General features: G+C 47.1%; 1 protein-coding gene across 1 annotated transcript; it reads right to left on the bottom strand.

Annotated features, from left to right (window-relative positions):
* Nucleotides 1–607: 607 nt before the first annotated feature.
* TTL (tubulin tyrosine ligase) lies at nt 608–16,816 on the bottom strand. Its single transcript, XM_010706562.1, has 7 exons — nt 16,639–16,816; nt 13,266–13,344; nt 11,310–11,542; nt 8,527–8,662; nt 8,165–8,434; nt 7,206–7,349; nt 608–5,262 (listed from the first exon to the last, which is right to left on the bottom strand). The coding sequence occupies exons 1-7, from the start codon at nt 16,793–16,795 to the stop codon at nt 5,145–5,147; spliced, it is 1,137 nt and encodes a 378-aa protein (XP_010704864.1). The 5' UTR covers nt 16,796–16,816; the 3' UTR covers nt 608–5,144.
* Nucleotides 16,817–16,822: the final 6 nt, after the last annotated feature.

The following is a 16,822-nucleotide window of genomic DNA, read 5'->3' as shown; positions in this document are numbered from 1 at the left end:
CCGCCGGGACGCTGCGGGGCGGGACTGCCGCGTGCTGGGACCGCGTGCTTCCCGCTCGCGGCCGCGTCAGCCATCGTTCGCTCAGCGCCCGCGTCCCCCAGTGTACCAACTCTCTGTGCCGTGTACCTCGGTGCTCGCGTCTCCCTGCTGCCGTGCCCCTCGGTGCTGGTGTCTCACAGCAGAACATCCCCCTGCACCACGTCCATCTGTGCCGCGTTCCTCAGCACCCGTGCCCTTCAGTGCCTACGTCCCCTTGGGCCACATCCTTCACTGCCGGTATCCCTCAGTGCCCAAGTCCCCTGCCAGTCTGCCAGAAGCCTGCGCTCCCTCACAGCCCCATGTCGGTGGCACGCACACAGATAAGCCGGAGGTGCTTATCTCTAAGGAGCAGGCCTGCAGCCGGCAGTCCCTGCACCAACACCACTATCAGGCCTCCAAATCACCCCCCAGAATCACCCCAAGTGTTTGGCACCTGGCCTTCTCGGGTTGCTTTCATCTCGCTCTTGTGACAAACCACTGCCATGGGGCTTGATGCGCTCCTTGGGCTGCACCGGTACCCCCTCAGGGGATCTGCCACCCCACCGTCCCAAAGAAATGCCACAGCCAGGGAGATTTGCTCGTTTTAATGATGCTTGAGGACAGACATGGACACAGTGGCTGGAAAAGCATGAGCTGGGAGCCCCGCCGGCTGTACACGTGCATGCTGACGTGCAGGAGGCCAGCAGGGAGACCCAGAGCCATAGCAGGAGTGTCCCACGCACCCCCCGGCATCGGCTGCTCTCCGAGCCACGGCTCTCTGCAGTAGCTGACAACGGGAATGAGACACCACCATTAACGCATGTATGGCGCTGCGCAGCTCCCTCAGGGAAAGCTGCGTGCAGAAAACACTAAATGCTAGGATTGGGCACGTGCAAGCAGTCCTAAAGGGCACTGATGACAACAGGGCACAGCGGCCAGGTGAAGCAGCATTTAAGACTCCCACAGACTTCTCCGGTGTTTTTCATGGCCTTCGGTAGGAGCACAGGAGCTGTGCTGCCACACAGGAGTTAGTAGAAACCCAGGGTCCAGCTGGACCAGACCCTGCTGGTCAACAGCCAGAGCACCTGGGTCCTACATCTTTCATGGCTGACAATGAACAAAGATTAGAGACATCCTGCCGTATGGTGGATATCTTCTTGAAACCCAGCACCATCCTTTGCTAAAGCTTAGGAAAGAGACTAAGACCTATTCTATTGACCTTTTAGCTGAAATGAGCTAGAAAACATTTGTTTTTGCATTTTTCTAAAAAAACAAAAACAACCCAAAGTCTCCAAAGGGTTTGTGAGCATTGCTTGCAAGGCGTACCCACAGCTGCAGTGCTCAGGCCTCAGCCACACGCATGTCCTCTCCTACTTGGTTAATATATTGGACAAGAGTTCAGGGACTGTGCCATCTATCCTCCATCATTTTCCACCCATGCTTTACCTCATAAGCATGTTGACAGCAGGTGGTAAAGAGTCACAGGCAGTACCTGCTGTTTTCCTCCAGCAGCTGTTGCTTATTTTTAAGAATTCAGTAAAGATAGCAGTGATCAAAGTGTCCCTGAATCACCAGTTCCCCGAAACCCAGCTGAAATACAGATTATAAGCAGCTGCATCACCTGTAGTCATGGCTTTACTACTGAACAGTAGCCCTACTTTTAAGGGTGCAGCAGAAACAGCCAGGTGATAACGTACCACAGTGCAGCCCCAGATGAAAACGGGGAGAAAAGGCCTTAAGAGTTGGACAGATGTTCCTGAGTCTCCTGGCTGTCCGCTGCTCCCTTGAAGGATGCTGCTGTGCCCCGGCTGCTTTCTGGCATATGTCACTCCATCAGCATGGATCTGTACACTAACAAGGGGAGCAATTCAATTTTCCCATTTCCCTTTTGAGAAAAAAATAAAGATGGCTGGAGTGTTTTTCATTTCTTTATGACAGGGAACATTTTATTTTCTCACTCTGCACACTGAGTAGATCTAGGGCTTGAGACCATTCAGTGTCCCCTGTCACCTCACATACATCCTGAATGAGGGTGACTGCTATCAGATCCTCTCTTTGCTGGGGAATAAGTTGTATTGTTAAGCTCACGTTAGCTTAAGCTAATTTTAAGCTAACATGAAAATGCCAATGGAGACATGGTGAACATGGTGCTTACAGGAAGAGCAGGGTTGGTCTCTTCTCACTGGTGACAGGATGATGGGAAATGGCTTTAAGTTGCGCCAGGGTAAGCCTAGGCTGGATATCAGGAAAAACTTTACAGAAATGGTTGTTAAGCGCTGGAATAGGCTCCCCAGAGAGGTGGTTGAGTCACCATCCCTGGATATGTTTAACTGCTTGGTGCTCAGGGACATGGTTTAGCGGAGGGTTTTTAGAGTTAGGGTAGTATGGTTAGGTTGCGGTTGGACTCGATGAGCTTTAAAGTCTTTTCCAACCTGAGCAATTCTATGACTCTATGATTCTATGAACAGGTAGCTTTGCCTGTTAACCATGATAGCCTAACTGTTTACCATGGATTGCTACCACCATGCTTTGCCTGGTTTGCATGGAAATTTTGACACCTCATATGCTACCATAAGATTAAAAAACCAACCAGTTCTTTTCCCACATCTCCTCTCTCCCAGTCTATGACTCACTACTTCCCCACTGCCTCCAGACTCATAAGCCAAAGAGTTTGCGGTGACCCCTCAGCATACACACAAGTTCCAAAGCCAGAGACCAGACCTGGCACTTGGGAGTCCTGCTCAGAAACAAAGCCACCTCACAGCACTTGCAGCCCAGGCTCCTTTGCACACAGCACAGAGGAACACAGCAAAGCCACTCTCTTGTAGCTACTGCTCCTGGTCGCTTCTCAGTGTAGATCAGCCCACCTTGTGCCTGCCACACACTGGGCAGATGCTGATGCATGCAGTACTCAGAGCATTTACAATTTCAGAGGTGTTCGTGTGGCCTTCCTGAATGCTTCCTTTCTGCAGTCTTCTGCAGGGTCTTGCAAGCGCTCTGTTCTCTTCTGGATTTAAGCATCCTGGTGTGAAATGGCGCCATGCGTGGATCCACAGCATTTTGCAATGGACGTCTGTGCCATTACAGTACAATCAAAATGCCTTGCTCCAAGGAGGCCAGTACACTTCAGCTCTGCCTACAGAAAGGTGGCAGGACTGTCTGTTTGCAAGCCTTTAGTTGGCACAAAGACCTTTGACATTTCAGTCATGAGCAGAGACAAATACATCCCAACGCCAGGACCTTGTGAGAGGCAGAAATCCCACTCCTTGATTTGCATCCCATTACACACAGGCAGCCAGAAGACTGTAACCTCCATGATCTCCTCATTTGTTTATTTTGGGTAACAGGAACCAGTTTATTTCTGTGCCAACTATCTCTCCCTGCCAGAGGCAGCAGAACACAGTCCTGACCTCAGCAGCACACTCTGCTCTCCTGCTGCAATCAATTCAGACCCCCAGAGCTGCAGTTTTCCATGACGGTTTCCTACGCAGTGTGCGGGGATCTCAATCAGATAATCCATGTCCTTCCCTCCTCTGGGAATCAGTTCTGTGCTGCTTGAGCAGGCACTTGTTTGCAATCTGCCCTGAAGCATGTTTTCAAACATGTAACCTCAGAGCTAACATACATCCACGCATCGTGTGCAACATGGAAAGAAACTCCTAACCCAGGACCACCAGTGTGCAGCACCCTGTGAGCACTCAGTTCTTCGGAGACACTGCTACAGTCTCTTGAACAGTGAGATCTAATTGCTGAATTTTGACTCTTCATATGAAAATCTGGGGAACAGCAGAGATACCGCTCACACAGTCAGCTGCTGTTAGAAATGCAGCTGTGCTCCATAGAGAACATTAAGCTTAGGAAGGGTTTGCTGGGCCTATGCTAAAAATTCAGATAAACTTCACAGAATGGTAGTATGCCAAGGACTTAGGGTATACTCAGAGTAGATGTTAGCTTTGAAATTTAGGGTCCTCAAGGAATTTAACTTCCCCACAAGAATATCACGCTGTCCCAGCTGTGTGGCAAACCTATACACAAAAAATATCCTAGTCTGCAATATCTCACCAATCTTCCCCTTAGCTGGCACTGAGCTGTTGGATTGTGGTAGTAAGTTGTCAAATAGAAGAGAATCAAATTGATTGGATCAAAAAGGATAAAAATCATTCGAGTTGAGAGGTTTCAGATTCCAGCCTCAAGGGCATAAAGGTGAAAGCTGAGAGAAGAGCCTAAATTCACATCAGAGTCTCAGAAGAAGCTGAGAAGATTGGCTTCCAGCTATTTGAAACACTCTTAGCACAGAAGTGATGCTAGAAATCTTATGGCCAGGTGAGCCCCAAGGGAAAGTCTCTCCACCTGTTTCAAACAGAGTCCAACTGCATCAGACTTGGATGGAAACTGATCAAATCTCATTAGCAAAAGGGATAACTATAATAAACTGCCTTCCCTGCTTGGGTTAATTCACTGCCTGCAGTTCAGCACCCTTTCCAACAGCATCCTTGCCAGTCATTGCTTGGGTATTCACCCAGCCAGCTTTGAAAATACCCAAGGAAACTGAATTCTTGGTGTTCCTGTTATGCATCCTGTGATGCAAGACAGCTTGTTCCTTTCTACAGGATAGAGCAGGAACAAAGGAAAGGAGTAACCTATTTGGAGCTGAGCTAAGGCACTAATGATGCAGTAGGTGAGGAAAGAAGAAACATAGTGGGAGGAGTAAAACTTTCCAACCATGACATCCCAGAAGATCACTGTAGTCTTCACTCAGCTGCCTTAAAAAAACCCCATGTTATCTCTATAGAAAAGGAGGAGCTAATACAGTATTACAGTAACCCTGTTGGGGTTTCATCTTAAGGTTATTTTGCTATACTCCCAGAGATTTGTTTCAGATATCAAAATCACATGAGCTGTTTTCTAAAGTAGATTTTGGTGAATGCAGGCAGAGTTGTCTCAGCAGCTCTGGATCATCGCAGCTTTATGTAGATGCCTGTTTTGTTGTTTTTCTCCATGACTTTCCAGAAAAAAAGAGAAGCCTGTCCCTATTACTTTTTGGCATAATACTGAGATAAGCCATTAAACAGTGCTGACCCAATAGGTGCAGGCTCTCCTTGTGCACAGATGCACTCCTGTAATCATCACAGTTTGATAAAGATCGATGTTGGCTGGCTTGCCTTCTGTCCAGTGTCAGCAAGGGGAAAAACGCTAGAGATGGCTACATCCACAATTCCTTGGCAGAGTTCTGCATATAGCTTCCTGGGAAATGAGAGAGAGACAGAGTAAGATCCTAAACTGAGCAAACCAGCAGGTCTCCCAACTTATTTTTATATAGGCATGCATTTTCCCAAAGGGAGCTACAAGATCCTGCTGCTGTTACAGGTGGCCCCAGGGAGGCTAGTGGTGGATCAGGCATTTCTTGATATCCTCCCCTCCTATTTCAGCAACTGTCTTCTTTTTCAATGATGCTCCCATTCCCAACATTGCTCTCTGCAGCTTGGGACCACAAAACGTGTTATCTGAGTTTACTGTCAGAACAACAGACATTGCAGTTGCTCAGCAGTGTCTCCCACCTTCAGGACTCTCACCACTAGATGCATGGGGGAAGACAACTGCTGAGAACACCCAGTAGCACTTTCCCAGCTCAGGGAGCCATGATCATCATGATCCTGTGCAAGTGGATGTGTGCCCCAGAGAGACTTCTCTGATGTACGTGTGATTTGATGAAATTCTGCAATGATGTGCAATTGTGCACAATAACTTGTAAGCTAAGCACAGAGATTTCACAAGACCACCCCTTCGAAGAGTTTCATAATGGTAAGGCTCATACAAAGCAGGATTAGGCAGAAGAGAGACACTGTGTTTGAGGAATTGAGTTAACTGCAGCTTCATTTTCTGCTGAAGGGAATTCCTTTGTAACCTCACAGAACATGCTGGAGTATGGGACACTGAGCACTAAAGCTGTCTTTACTAGAATTAACAATGTCACTCTATTAGCTAGAGCTTCATGACAGTAAGACACTTTTTCAGCTTCTGGGCATGTTGCTGCTTTCAGCAGCCTATTTTTGTCTCTTAAGTGTGAATTGTGTGGTTTGGTGCTATAAATTAGAATAGCCCTGAAAAGAAAAGCCACCAATAGCCAAAACTTAGCTCATCTGCTTCTCAAGGCTTCCAAGTGCCATACATAGGTACCAGAGCATAGTTGAAACCCAAACCTATGCAGCAGAAGCCAAATTCTACCCACACAGCAAAAAGGAGGTGCCAGGCAGAATTGTACCATGGTACACATGATGAACAGGACATTCTGGACAACAAATGCCCCCCAAGGCCTAGCTCTGAAAAGGCTTCTGTCTGGGCTGCATGGTAATCTGACCCCTTATTTCTTCTCTAGTACGAGCAATGATTTGCTCTAATTTATATCTAATATAGATTGATGCACATAATATAACATATATAATGATTATGTTATCATACTATATACAGCACATATAATAGTCATACATACATATAAATAATTTAAAAAATATAATAATGCAGTCAGTGTAGAACAGCCTACTATGCTGGGTCTGTATATGGTATAAGTGCCTATTTAGGCAACAATTCCTAGTCTTCTACAGTTGTCTCAATCACATGAAACAGCACTTCTCACTGTGCCTATGCAGAGATGTTCATGGCCATGGGTTTGTGGCTGTGGCTGTCAAAGCTCTCAGCTGTGGCTAGGAGAGCATTTGATCCAACGTCTGAGGCATCCACAGAGTGCTCTGGAATCCCAATGCCTGCAAATTCAGTCACCTGCTTCCAGCTGCTACCTTTAAAGCTAGGCATTATTCTGTGCTCACGTGAAGAGCAGCCACCCCTGTCTCTACAAGAGAATGAGAAACCACCTGAGGTCCAAGGCATTAATTCTGCAACGTACCCCATGGTGTCAATAAAAACAACCCAAGTTAAATTCAGATCCAGTTGTTCAGAAAACGAGATTTAAGAAGGAAAGAAGCTGGGGGAGGCCAAACACAGAGGCAGCAGCAATTAACTTAAATTGACTGGTAATTAGAGCAATATCTAAATCCCAGGATTTGCCTGGGAAAGGCCCCTACCATTCACTTTCTTCCACCTTTTTTGTTTGGAGCTGGTACACAGCCATGTTTTGAGCAAGTTACGTGAACAGTGGCATCACAAATGTATTACAGAAACTGTCTACTTACTGGGCACAAGCTGGAGCCCCATTGACTTCTATGAGCCAGACTTTCAACTCCTCATCAACCATGAAGTCAAAGCCAAAGAGCTGGAAGCTCTGGTAGTGAAGATGCTTTGTGCTGATTGCAGGCTCTATACACATAAGGCAGCTTCTGTGATGGGGAAAGCACAAACACAAGGTTAAAAGCCCTACAGACACAGTCTGCACTGCAGTTTCTGAGGGCGAGTGCACAGTGCAGTGAAGTGGATGGGTCACTTGCTGCTTTCTGGAGCGGAAAGCAGAGCCACAAAGGATTGTACCAGGTCCCCAGGGAACTGACACTTGGAGCTCATTTGCCACCGAAACCCTGAAAGTTATGTCTCTTTGGCTTAAGTAATAGCAATGGAGTATTTGCAAAGGAAATTCTGCCATGGAGGACCACTTTTTCAAGACCCAATTTCTCTCCAGCACCATTATCTATCCAGACAATTTCCTCAGTGCCCAGGAAGCAGCTGATAGAGCTAGCTTAGCTCTGCTTGGAATTAATAAGACAAAATGCCCTGCAACAAGGCACGCTGCTTGCTGACAGCAAGGGAGAACTGAGATCCTGCAGATTTGAGTCCTGCTTCATTTCCACTCATATGCCCTATGTCTTTTTTCACCTCAACCTCTCCTAGACCTATCATTTGACCTACCCTCTTCCTTCATCAAGTCATCACACTCCCTTATCAAGCTACAGCCAGCAAAATGCACACATACTGGCACACTGCCTTTAGAGAACAGCACCTATATAGTGCCTTATCTGCTTTACCATTGAGCAGTGACATTGGGGTCCTTCTGGCTTTATCTTCAATGTATCTCTGAGCCACAATCCCTGATCCAAGTAAATGAAACTCCTCCCTTATCTGCCTGCCTTCCCAGCTGTGTTCACACACACACTCTGTCACTCAAGGATTATGTATCTCTGTACAATAGGTAGCTGGTTACCTTATTATGTGTTTGATTTGCAGTAAGATGCTATTCTCCAGCGTTGTGTTCAGGGCATCCATCAGATACTGGTTGAACTCTTCAAAGAACATTTCATTCCCTTCTTCATACCGCCCATAATTTTTGGAATATTCCTTCTGAATGCAGTGATTGGTCAGGTGGCAGGTTTTGTCCTGGAAATTAGCACTGTTATATGGTTCGGAAGAGGTCCGCAGGACACCCTCTCTGTAGAGGTAGATATTATATAGATGATCTACGAGAACCCAGCTCCTAGGGGAAAAGAGAACAAACTCACGTCCCACTGGCTTAACAAGAAACAGCACAAACCAGTATTACAGAAGCCAAAAAAGCAACCAAGTTACCTGATATCAAACTTGCGATGTCCTGGCTCCAAAAGAAGAGGCTTCTCCAGGTATTTCTGAATCACATGTACTTGTCCCTGCTCATCAATGAAATCCAGGAGCTCTGAAGCCTCTGAAGAAATCAGGATCCCTTCCCCTGGCACAGAAAGGAAAAGAAAAAAATTTGGTAAAGATCATTGCTGGAGCTCTTTCCAGGCCCAAGTGGGCCATAACTTGTTCCCATAACAAAACAAGCAATATACAAGAACCAATAATTTCAGAGCTGATTGCTGCATGAGCAATTATCACATTTGCATAAAGTCAGGTAGCAAACTGGCAGAGCTATATCCCACTTCCCTCAGCACAGGGAATTTGATTTCTTCACAGCCGGAGCACAGCTGGGAACCACAGGTTCCAGAGATAAGATAGGGCTTTTTTGGCAGGTAGATGGCTATTTTAGATGCAAGTGGATGCACAGCAGAGAGAGATCTTGGCAAGAAGTGAGGCAGCTGCTTTGTTTGGGGGATTTTGTTTCCCTTTCTGGCACGTTTTTTCCATCTGGTCTTGGAAGGGAGGAACATTTAGCAAGCATTTTTTAATTCTGTTTTGCTTTTCTCTGTTTTTCAGCAGTTTGGAAAGCAGGGTTTTGGCAGTTTGTGAGGTTTTTATTTATTTTTTTTCTTTGAGAAGGGAGGTTTGTTTTTATCCTAGCCTCAGACTTTCTTCCCCCGCCCTGCTTTTCTGTTTGCCAGAGGCAGTCACACATGCATGCATGTGCAAACTGTGTTCCTCTGCTCACTGAGTCCATTTAAGTTACTGCTGAAACCACTGCTAAATTAGGAAAAGAACTGTTTCAAAATGCTCATTCACGTAATCAGTGTTTTCCCCTGCCATGGAAACTATTCATTGAATAAAATGAAAAGAATTTAGATGCATCTTTTAAATACTATCACACTTTGGCTGAGGCTGTCACTGTTCATTTCTTGCAAGTCTAGCAACGAAGCCACTCAAAAAAGCTCAAACAAAATTATCTAACAATTCTCAACTGGAAACGCTTCATTAAAATACTTTTTTCCTTTTTCTTTTTTCCTTGGAGGGGAGGGGGGAAAAGGGTGCAGGGGGAAGAGAAGAAGGAAGTTTTTTTGTTCCCTGATTACAGCGGAGCCAAGCAGACACTTACCATGGTACAATCACAGGGCTAAGCACTGGGGGAAAGGAGGAAAACAACATCTCTTTAAGATAGTAAGCCCCTGCAGCAGGAAAATCAGCAAGTATCTGTTCTGTGCTGGACAGATGGTGAACTGAGGGAGTGGTTAGCTTAACTGTGCACCTAGTCAGCAACCCAGTGAGACAGAAAAGCAGCTTATGTGAGGGCTACTGTCTCTGTTTTCAAAGATGACACAAAAATCTCTCAACTATTAAGTCAGGGCATCCTAAACCTTTAGTCTTCCTATTACTGATGGACAATCAAGTTTCTCCTAGAACTCCCCGGAGTCAGGAGCTGTGCCTTAACTGAGTCTGCCTAGGCAATTAATACTGACAAGCTTTCTTTTTCATCAGAAATAATCCCCAGACATTTAGACCTCTCTCTAGAAGATTAACATCAGGTTTGCTCACCACATTAATTCCCATCTTGAACTCTGCAGCACACCGATGAATACAAAAAGTTACTTTAATGTGCAAAAGAAGGTGAGATTACATTTGAATAAAATATGTGGGGAGCTTAAATCTCTCCACACTGTAGCAAACAGCCACTTTTCTCAGTTTTCCAGATTGTTTCTTAGCCAGTGACACTGCACAGACACACTTCCTATCGGCAGTGTGATAAAAGGACCCATTTCCCCTTCCTCCCCATTGAAAATACAGTCTGATGCTTTGTAACAGAGCCATGAAAGCAAAACACTGAGGAAAGCCTGCATGAAGGAGAGTTATATCCTGCAGCCACTCACCTCTGGCTTTCACATTGCCTGATGATTTTTGTAAAGCTGCATCAGAAGAGACTCTGCAAATGAGTAGTGCATGTGGCCTTGCTACCTTTGAATGGACCGAGTTCTTTACAAACAGCAAAGCAAGTTTCCATAAAGCAGTTCTGACAGCATGCCAGTGATACTGCTATGATTGCTAGATAGCATAATTACCAAAGCATTACATTCATAGCTGTGTCCAGCTATCTCATCTTAATAGCTCATAATTTCTGAAAGGAGGGATATGTTATTATTTAAGTATCTGTATGTTATCTATTATGTATCTTATTCAAATTAAGGGAAGTACAGATATTGCATTGCTTGCCTTTGCTATGCTCCCTGCCCACAGTTTGGATGTAATTTGGATACACTGAGCTCACTGACTCTCACTCTCAGTGTGACCATGAGTGGGCCACTGGCACCAGGTATTTGAGTTGGTTGGAAAACAAACAATGGTATTTCTGCTCAGCTGAAATCAGGCTTAGATGCAGCATGATGATGTTTCCTGCTGTCATGGATGACTACTGACCTGTTTGATGCCCTCCTTCTTATACCTCCTTCTGCTCCCTCATCTCCTATATTCCCTTGGCCTGCTGCTCCTTGCCGCTTTCCTCCTGCAGCAAGCCTTCTTATATTTTGAGGTGTATGAGTAGGAAAAAAGGGGGTTCTTTCACTGCCATCCATGTCCACCTACCATATGCATATTATAATTCATGTAAGGAGTTCCATGTCACTAAGCAGTAGCCAAAGCCTTTCACAGACAGGCTTGGGCTCGACCAAACCCCATAACTCAAGTAGAAGGAATACTGAGAAGGTGGCTCATTTTGCTGGAGAACGAACCTTTGGCACCAGCTGAGGACTTGGCAATCCACACATTGCCTTCTCTGCCTTCCTGACGCCTGTTGTAAGCTGCCAAGAAGACCTCCCTCTCATCTGTCCTCGTGTTGTTTATGAGATGGTGAATTCCATTCTGCGCTGGAGCCACGGGGGTCTTCAAGTTTGTTGGGTAAATCACATACGACTCAGGAAACCACGTGCAAGACTCTGATAGCTCAGGGCTTGTCTTGATTAGCCTAGATGAAGAGATACAGGCTGATAATTTCCAAATTGTTAATCTCCAGAGTGACCTGTGAAAACATCATTTAATAAGTACTAATCTCCACTAACTGGGCTCTTTTGCTTGGTGACGAATAGTATCTTACAGATAATCTGGATTCAGTTATTGTGTTCTCTATCTTTGAAATTAGGGTCTTCCTATACAGATTAAGGCAACTCAAAACTGCAGCTCTTTGAACCAGACCTACACACTTCTGTTAAATATTTTCTAGATACTATGGATATCATGAAACAACCAGCAGAGGAGAAACCACTCTAATTAGAGCTTGCAGTGACCTCTCTGCACCATCTCTGCACAAGGCCACTGAGGAGGCACAATTGCTAAATACACAACAGGGCAGGAAGGAAGCTGTGATAGCAGCAAAGGAGAGCCAGAGCAGTGATGCTGGGCTTTTGATCGCATTCCCACTGAGATCAGATCAGACACCTTAACTGTGATGGAAGGCCACTGGGAATGCACTGAAGGCAAGGATACGGCTAGATACTTCATCTTCTGAGGTGCCCAGCATACCCTCTGCATGCAGCCTCTGTTCCTCTAGCAGATACTTTCTCCTACCAGTTATATCAAGGGATGCCAGCAAACTCCTGCCAGTGGCGCTCAGGTTTGTTATCCTTCAGAGTCCAGGAAGCTGCCTGCCTTTTTGAACGCTCGCTGTGTTTTGCTGAAGGCCAAAAGCAGAGCTAATTACGTGCTGACTCTCTCCATATATTTGTGCCTGTCTGTTGAAATAGCAGTCAGGCAGTGACACCCTCAGATCCCACTGTCAGAGGAATGTCATTTCTGGTCCCTTGGGTTCATAAGTGTCTTGATGCGTGGCTGACTCTAGAGCTCAAAAGGTCAGCCAAGCTTCAGGAGAGTAAAAAAAGCAGAAGCATTTTGATGCTTGTTCAGATCCTTGGTAGCACAGAAATCCAGCTGGAGAGTGCACCAAATGCTTGTTCAAAATATACTCTTAGTGCCTGACACAATCACCACTGCACAGAAAGCTTCTGGGACCAGGTTCTTTGCAGAGGAAGGAGAGGCCTCAGAGCAGCATGTAGTCTGCAAACTGCATCAGCAAGAGGCAGGACGGACACTAACATGGAATGAGATTCTTGGAGGAGGCCAAGAGTTCTGACATGAAGAGGCCCTAATGGTTTGCAGGGGGACTAGGGTTATCTGCAATGAAAGCTCACCGTCATTTCCCCAGGAGACTGTGGCGTGGCTGGTCGTGCAGAAATAACTCCCAGAGCCAGCTCTTCCTGGAGATGTCTCCAGACATTTGCTTGACCAACAAATATGATTAGCTAAAGGCATATTAGTGCCTCCTCTCTGTATGAATCAGAATAAAAGGAGCAGGCTTTAATCAAGTAGCTACAAGGAGAAAGAGCAGATTTTTCTTTTTTTTTTTTTCCCCTTTGATTTAGCTCTAATCTGCAGCTCCCTGTCTGCCTGATTCAATATACTCTATTTTTCCAGCAGATGTAATTCAGTGGAAATGCCATTTCCCCTGAAGTTACAAAGAGGTCATTGTGCACAGATATCTGCATAGATCAACACAGAAATCTGAAGACAGCACGTGCTAGGACATTCCCAGGGCAACTGTTCAGTGAAATACCCTAAGAACAGGTTGAGCTGTTGACAACAGCTAGCAGAAATATTTCTACCAACCCCATGCAACTATTCAGTAAATTTCTTACTTCACCAGGGATGCTTTGCGGCACAGCTTGTCTGCTCCCCTGTAATAATTCACCAACTGCACAAGTCCAGGTTCGTGGCCTATAAGGAAAAATAGAAGGGTCAGACAAACTTTAATTATTGAAGGAAAAAATACCTGCTTGGTGCAAGGGATCCATGCAGCAGGAAGAAAAACAGGCTGTTTCCTCACCCCATGTCAAAGAAACAGCTGATGCTGGCTCTGCTATTTTTTTTCCTTCAGGGAAGAAGGCCTATGCACTTACTCAAGTCTGCTTTGAAAATGTCATTGCCATTTTCCAAAGGAAAATAACCATTTCCTAATTTATACTGGGAACTGGCAGAGCCACCCAAAAACATTCTCCATTTGCTCGTAGCAGTTTTTAAGAGCCAAGATTTCACTCAGTCTTAAGTGCAGTAGGAAGATGAAGTACATCACAGCACAAAGATCACAGCTTAGAAAACAGCCATGGAGTTTTTGCTTTTCTTTTGTCATTTTTAGCAGGATTCCCTTTGGGCCCAGTTAAAACACTGAAAAATGTTAAAAGATTTAGCCTCACTGCTCATACTGGGCTTCACACCACAGCCTGCCTGTCCTCACCCTTGCACACAGTGCAGACACCCGTGCTCCATTAGGAGCTCTCTGCTGCAACAGACAGGAGGGTAATGCAGATCTGGGCAGCAACACAGCCTGCCCCACACAGCCATCAACGTGCAACAGGTGAACAATGCCTGAAGCAACACTGGGGGCCCTGTGACAACAACCAACAAGAACACGATTAGGGAAAATCTGACAGGAAACCACTCTGGTCTGAAACACGACCTTGAGGGAAACTCCCAGGCTTGACATTATTTGCATTTTTGCCTTCTCATTCCAAACAAATGCCTGTGGGAGCGATTTAAGCCCTGAACAGTATGCAGAGTTTTAGTTACCCTCCATGGAGTTTGCCTGGAAAAAAAAAAGGCCCAGAGAAAATATTAACTGAAAGACCAGCCAGCTGCAAGAGCACAGATAGTCAACATCTACTTCAATTAAAAAACAAAACAAAAAAACCTATGGCCCTGGCATGGGTCACTATTTTATTCACAGATCCTTAAGTGCGAGAAAGCTGAAACCCATCTTCTGGCAAAAGATCTGCAATTTCAGGTACTTTAACACGCAGCCAGCACTGCCACACACTGATTTGCTGAAAGAAATTAGCAAAAACTCTCAAGATTTCCTTCTGTTTCCAGTTTATTTACTTTGCTTGCTTCCTATAGGAACTGAGGTCCCAAAGGTGACCTCACTGTTCCAAGTGGACTCACTGCTTAAGGGCATGGTCAGCCCAAGAAGTAGGAAATCATTGAGTACAACTGGAGTGCTTGCAGCCAGCCAGAGGCTCCAGCTGAATTCCCACCTCCATCTCTCTCCCAGGATGCACAGCCTTACAGCTTACTGAAATGACGTCTGTTTCAAGCCTCCAGAAAAACCAAGTCAGCCTGCACGCAACAGCTGCTCAGAGGGACAGCTTGAGGAAGATATACCAGAGATGGTTCTACAGCTTTTTGGAATACATACCAAAACCATGTTTTTTGTCTGAATCTACTGATTTCAGGCAACCAGCTCCTTCTATAGAAGGATGAGTTTAAGAAGCCAGTACCAAAGTTTAGACCCCCTCTAACAGTTGTTGCTGCATCTTGGCTGCAAGAAAGGTCTAAATTTTCAGGCCTTCAATTGCAACACATGCTGAAGAGCTTGCTGAAGCCCTTCCATCATCCTAAGGCTCCACTCCACAATGGAAAGATTTGTTAAAGAGATTAAAATGCACAGCTGGTCATGCTGTGCAGGTCACATCAGAAGACCGTGCTCGGTCTTTGACAAAGTCTGATAATCAAAGGCACATCTTCACACCAGGCACATTAGGGTACAGCTTCGCTTGCTGTGGCTGGCTGCAGCACCTGTGAGCTTTAGCCTCACTGCTTTAGCCTCCCCTCTGCTTGCTGCAAACAGCTTTGTGCTGGGAAGTGACCAGAGGCATTTGCCATAGGATGTGGGGACTTTCCAGTTGCGAATTCATGTGGAAACATGGGGAGAGGTGCTGGAACTGATGAACTGCAGATCTGAAAAAGCAGTGCTGATTGAATGGTCCTGGGTTTGAATTACATGAAAAGAGCTGGAAAAGCAGTCTTGCCCTCAAGTTGATGGGGTGAGGGGATTTCTCCTAGTCCAGTGCTTCTGCAGCCTAAAGCAGTGCTGCAAAGTCACTGGAAACCGTGGTGAACGAGATGGAAGGAGGCCAGAAGGGTCCTGCCAGACGTCTGATGCAGAAATAGGGGACCACAGAAGGGAAACACTGTGCTGTGCTTAGCAGCATGCTGATCCTAAACCGGCTTCAGCGCTCCTGGGGACAGGAGCCAGCATGGGGCCAGAACAGCAGCTGGCACTCTGCACGGACAGCTGCCAGCCCTGCAGCTCCAGCCAGCTTGCCACCAGCCACAGGCAATGACACTGCATCTCTTCTTCCCACCCCACACCACACCACACTGCTGCCAGTGTCTCGCATGGCCCTTTCTCTCCCTGCTTTCAGGGTCTTCCCTGTCCAGCAGAGCACTAGACGAGCACTGTGCAGGGCAGGTGAGAGACAAGTCTGTACAGGGGAGCCCTCAGCTCTTGTTCAGCCATGGCCACTCATGTCAGCAGGGGAGACAAGGAGAGTGGAAGGCTTAGCTTACAGGCACACAGCTCTTCACCGTGCCCCAAGCAAGTACCAGATGTGCTGTCACAATCTGAACAGAAAAAGGCCTCAAGAGCATTGCCGCAGGATAAGGCAGGCTCAGAGGGGATCATGAGACCAGTGCCCCCAACATGCAAGAGCCAAATAAAAGGAATGCCCTACTGTGAGGCGTGTGTCCTGTGTGCCAGCATCCCAGCTCCTCCACCCTGCAGTCCCCGGCCGGGCATTTTGGAGGACTGCAGAGACGCCATCCCGAAGGCACTTGAGGAAGGCAATACTACGAGTCCAGCAGAGGGGCGGCGGTCTCCAGCCAGGATTGCCCAACCTCAGGCTGTGAGAAACCCCCTCCCAGGGCTGGGAAGCGCCGCACGGAGCCCACCGGCCTCAGCCCTTTGTTCTGAGCGACGCCGGTTGCGGGGGTCCTGCGACAAGGAGCCCGGCAGACGCCCGGGGGTCAGCATGACAAGTAAGAGGTGGGGAGCGGCAGGGCCCAGACGACGAGAGGCCGTGACAAGCCGTGGGGGCTGCGCCCTGACGCGGGGTTCCGCTCCCAGAACCAGGGCCCGCTCGGGCCGACGGGAGCGGCACCACGCCTAGCCGGGTCCCCGCGGGAAGAACCGAGAGACGCCCGGCGACGAAAGACGCTGTCACGGCTCTCCCTTACCCAGCCTGCCGAAGGGGAGCCGGTTCCTCTCGCCTAGCATCAGGTTGAAGCGCGGGTTGTCCTTCCTCAGGCGCTTCCACTGCCCGGTGGCCAGGAGGAGCCGGGAGACCTCCGCGTAGACGCTGCTGTTCTCGTCCCGCACCACGAAGGTGTACATGGCGGCGGGGCGACCGGCCCCGAGCCT

Source organism: Meleagris gallopavo, chromosome 2 (assembly GCF_000146605.3).
Source record: "Meleagris gallopavo isolate NT-WF06-2002-E0010 breed Aviagen turkey brand Nicholas breeding stock chromosome 2, Turkey_5.1, whole genome shotgun sequence".
Taxonomy (NCBI): Eukaryota; Metazoa; Chordata; class Aves; order Galliformes; family Phasianidae; genus Meleagris; species Meleagris gallopavo.
Note: the sequence above shows the minus strand (reverse complement) of the source record. Positions and strands in the feature narration are given on the sequence as shown.